This window comes from Marmota monax, unplaced genomic scaffold (genome assembly GCF_021218885.2).
Source record: "Marmota monax isolate L192 unplaced genomic scaffold, Marmota_monax_Labrador192_F-V1.1 WCK01_AAM20220418_F8-fsc00097, whole genome shotgun sequence".
Classification (NCBI taxonomy): Eukaryota; Metazoa; Chordata; class Mammalia; order Rodentia; family Sciuridae; genus Marmota; species Marmota monax.
The window spans coordinates 1,400,703-1,405,007 of record NW_026694162.1 but is presented as its reverse complement, the minus strand read 5'-3'; the positions used below and the strand labels follow the sequence as shown (position 1 = coordinate 1,405,007).

Here is a 4,305-nt window from a genome sequence, read left to right as displayed (position 1 = left end):
ATTGATGTGACTATAAAATGATGTAACTGCTTTGTAAAGTGATTGAGCTGTAGCCTAAGAGGGAATAAAAAAATTATATATATATATATATATATATATATATATATATATATATATATATATATTATTCCCTAATATTTCTACTCTTAATTATTTTTTCCAAGAGAAAAATCATATAAAAACAAAACAAATTTCTTTAATTTTTAAATTTTTTTAGATATGCATGACAGTAGGATATATTTTGACATATTATACATACATGGGTAAAACCCATTGGAATTTTGATCCCATTTTGTCGTTGAACATGATGTGGAGTTACACTGGTCATATATTCATATATGAGTATAGGAAAGTTATGTCTGATTCATTGGACAGTTTTTGCTATACCCATCCCTCCTCCCTCTCCATCATTCCCCTTTGTGAACTTCTCTACTTCCCCTCCCTATCCTCATTTTTTATGGGATAGCATCCACATATCAGAGAAAACATTCAAACTCTTTTTCAGGGGATTGGCTTATTTCACTGAGTATGATGTTCTCCAGTTCTATCCACTTACATGCAAATGACATAATTTCTTTCTTCTTTAAGGCTGAGTACTATTCCACTGTGTATATATTTCACATTTTCTTTATCCATTCATCTGTTGGAGGGTACCTAGTTTGGTTCCATAACTTTGTTATTGTGAGTTGACCTGCTATAAACATCGATGTGTTTTAGTGTAATAAAATAGGAATGTTTTATTGATGTGGTTGTGTCACTGTAATATGCCAATTTTAAGTCCTTTGGGTATAAGCTAAGGAGTGGGATAACGAATCAAATGGTGGCTACATTCCAAGTTTTCTAAGGACTCTCCATACTGCTTTTCAGAGTGGTTTCACCAATCTGTAGTCCCAGCATCCATGTATGAGTTAAACTTTTTCCCACGTGTGCCAACATTAATTGTTACTTGTATTCTGGATAATTGTCATTCTGACTTGAGTGAAATGGAATCTCAATGTAGTTTTTTTTTTTTTTTTTGGTGGGGGGAAGGGAGTACCAGGGATTGAACTCAGGAGCACTCGTCCACTGAGCCCCATCCCTAGCCCTATTTGTATTTTATTTAGAGACAGAGTCTCACCGAGTTATTTAGCACCTCACTTTTGCTGAGGCTGGCTTTGAACTTGTGATCCTCCTGCCTCAGCCTCTCAAGATGCTGGGATTACAGGCAGGCGCCATCCACCATGCCTGGCCTCAATGTGATTTTAATTTACATTTCTGTAATTGCTAGAGATGATGAGCATTTTCTCATTTTTTTTTCAAGAGAATTAAATCGTTTATTGATTACACATGATAATGGATGATACACAAGCTTCATTCCCATCTATTATTTATCTGGTACCATTATTCAATTTAGATATTGCATAGGATATGCCAACAATCATTTTTTTAACCAAATAATTCCATGACTGCTTGGGTGACCCTTTCAATGGTGAACTTCAGAAGGTCACAACTACACCAAGGTTTCTGAACCTGGCATCATCCTGAATGAATTCTAACTTCACACTGTTGGGGAAGTTTTACCAAGATGGCTTCAGAGTAGACTAACTTTACACAGCACATTTTAAAAAAGACACATTTATTCAGCGTCATGATCAGACTATTACATTTAGCAATCAACAGCATGGGTGCAAAAAAAAAAAAAAAGTCTACATTAAAACCCTTTGTTGGAATGCTTTACACTTTCCACAGAACAGAAACTAAAATATCCTGTTATACAATTAGTCACAAATACAGTCCTCGAGTTTTTTTTTTGCCCATACACATGAGTATTGTCTAAACCATGTCTTCTTTGTAGCAGCTAGGCCCTGCCACCACTGTGCTTGGCTGAGTTCACAAATCTGTTGTAACCTGTAGCTTCCCTGTCACTTCTCTGGCTCTCCTCTCCTGCTAAGCTTTGTTTCCTGGCAGTATTAAAACCTTCTGCCACTGCCATAGCTACTGCTGCTGCTGGAACCGCCATAGCCACCTTGGTTTCGTGGTTTGGCAAAATATTGGCCTCCACCACCGTAAGGTCCAGAGCTTCTGCCTCCAAAGTTTCCACCCTTCATGGGTCCAAAATTTGATGACTGATTGTTGTAACTGCCAAAATCATTGTAGCTTCCACCACCTCCAAAATTGCTTCCACTACCACCGCCAAAGCCGCCTCCGCCTCCTCCGTTGTTATAGCTGTCATAGCTGCCACTCCCGCCATAGCCACTGCCCTGGTTTCCATAACCCTGTCCACCACTTCCATAGCCTCTGCTTCCTCCAGAGTAACCAGGGCCGCCTCCTCCTCCATAACCACCATCATTACCAAATCCATTGTAGCCATCCCCGCTGCCACCATATCCACCACCACCACGACTGCCACCAAAGCCACCACGACCACTGAAGTTCCCTCCATGACCGAAATTGTCATTTCCACCAAAACCACCTCCACGACCACCACCGAAGTTTCCAGAACCACTTCGACCTCTTTGGCTAGATGAGGCACTAGCCATCTCTTGCTTTGACAGGGCTTTCCTCACTTCACAGTTGTGGCCATTCACAGTATGGTATTTCTGAATGACAATCTTATCCACAGAGTCATGGTCATCAAAAGTTACAAAAGCAAAGCCCCTTTTCTTTCCACTGCCTCGGTCAGTCATGATTTCAATAACTTCTATTTTCCCATACTGTTCAAAATAATCTCGTAGGTGATGTTCTTCAGTGTCTTCTTTAATGCCACCAACAAAGATCTTTTTCACAGTTAAGTGGGCCCCTGGTCTTTGAGAATCTTCTCGTGAGACAGCTCTCTTTGGTTCCACAACTCTACCATCCACTTTGTGTGGTCTTGCATTCATGGCTGCATCCACTTCCTCCACAGTGGCATAAGTGACAAACCCAAAGCCTCTGGAGCGCTTGGTGTTTGGATCTCTCATTACCACACAATCCGTGAGTGTTCCCCATTGCTCAAAATGGCTTCTCAGACACTCATCAGTTGTTTCAAAGCTCAGCCCTCCGATGAATAGCTTCCGCAGCTGTTCGGGCTCTTTAGGGGACTCTGATTTAGACATGACGGCAGCAGGAAGACAGACTTTAACGATGCTTTCTCGGCGGCGTCCATGGGCAGAAAGGAGTAAGCTAACGAACGTATCCCTTTCTCATATTTTTTTGATCATTCGTATTTCTTCTGTGATTTGTTCAGTCCCTTTGTTCATTTATTAAACGGGTTGTTTATTTTTGTGTGTGTGCATTAAATTCTACAAGAATATTCATAGAAGTTTTATTCCTAACAGATCCAATATGTAAAAAGCTCAGGGGTCCAGCCCTGGAGAATGTATAAACAGGGCTGGGCTGGAAGAGTAGATTACTGATACAGAGAAAACGATGGCTGAATCTCAAAAATATTATACTGAGAGAAGGTCTTCCATACAAGAGGATACAATTAATCTGTTTCCATTTATATGAAATGATGTTATAGGGCAAAGCCAGTGTTGATGAAAAAAGCATCAGGACTGTGGTTACCTCTGGTGAGGATTTGGAGAACAAGGTAGAGATGTTCTTGGAAGAATGTTTTGGAGTGATAGTAATGTATGTTTTGATAAGAATTTTGGCTACTTAATTGTATGTATTTGTTTAAACTAATTAAACCAAATGATCTCCTTATAATTTACCACCATAAAATGTAGAAATCTTACCTAAAGCAAATAAAAACTTAAAAAGTGCATGAGATTCTATTTGTAGTTCTTCTGGAAATTCTGTGTGTTGATCTGGTTCTAGGTCACTGAGTGGGCTTCAGTTTTTACTTATGAGCCCTGTGATTGCCATAGGGAGTTTTTGGAAAGGAGAAACCAGTGTCAAGTTTGCAAGGGGAACTCCATGCTTTGTGATCTCCCACACAAGTGTTAAAAATTCCAGGTGTACAATTCTCTTTCAGATTATTAAAGGACTTCACAAATTTATTGTGACTATCAAGTATTGTTACATTTCAAATTAGAATTTATTCTAATAGTTTTACATACCATACTTCAGGAATGTTTTAGGTTCTATTTGTGGTAATGACTTACCCATCAATAACTGATACATAACTACTCCAATTTATTTTCCAATGTCAACTCTAAAAGGTGATGGTACTGAATAGATATGATTATATTTCTATGTCTATTCTGAAAGCTAACAGGAAGTGATATTATTTATTTATAGATAATGCTCAAAGATTTAAAAATTGAGTTACTCAAGTTCAACATCAAACAAGGATCAGACTCCTGATCTGATGTTTCTGTTTGATGTAATGTTTTTATTTGG

At 38.7% G+C, this 4,305-nt stretch overlaps 1 protein-coding gene across 1 annotated transcript; it reads right to left on the bottom strand.

Moving 5' to 3' along the window:
• Positions 1–1,293: 1,293 nt before the first annotated feature.
• On the bottom strand, positions 1,294–3,147 carry LOC124107652 (heterogeneous nuclear ribonucleoprotein A1). The gene has a single exon (XM_046465835.2). It carries the CDS (start codon positions 3,072–3,074, stop codon positions 1,950–1,952), a length of 1,125 nt encoding a protein of 374 aa, XP_046321791.1. The 5' UTR covers positions 3,075–3,147; the 3' UTR covers positions 1,294–1,949.
• Between the last annotated feature and the right edge of the window lie 1,158 nt (positions 3,148–4,305).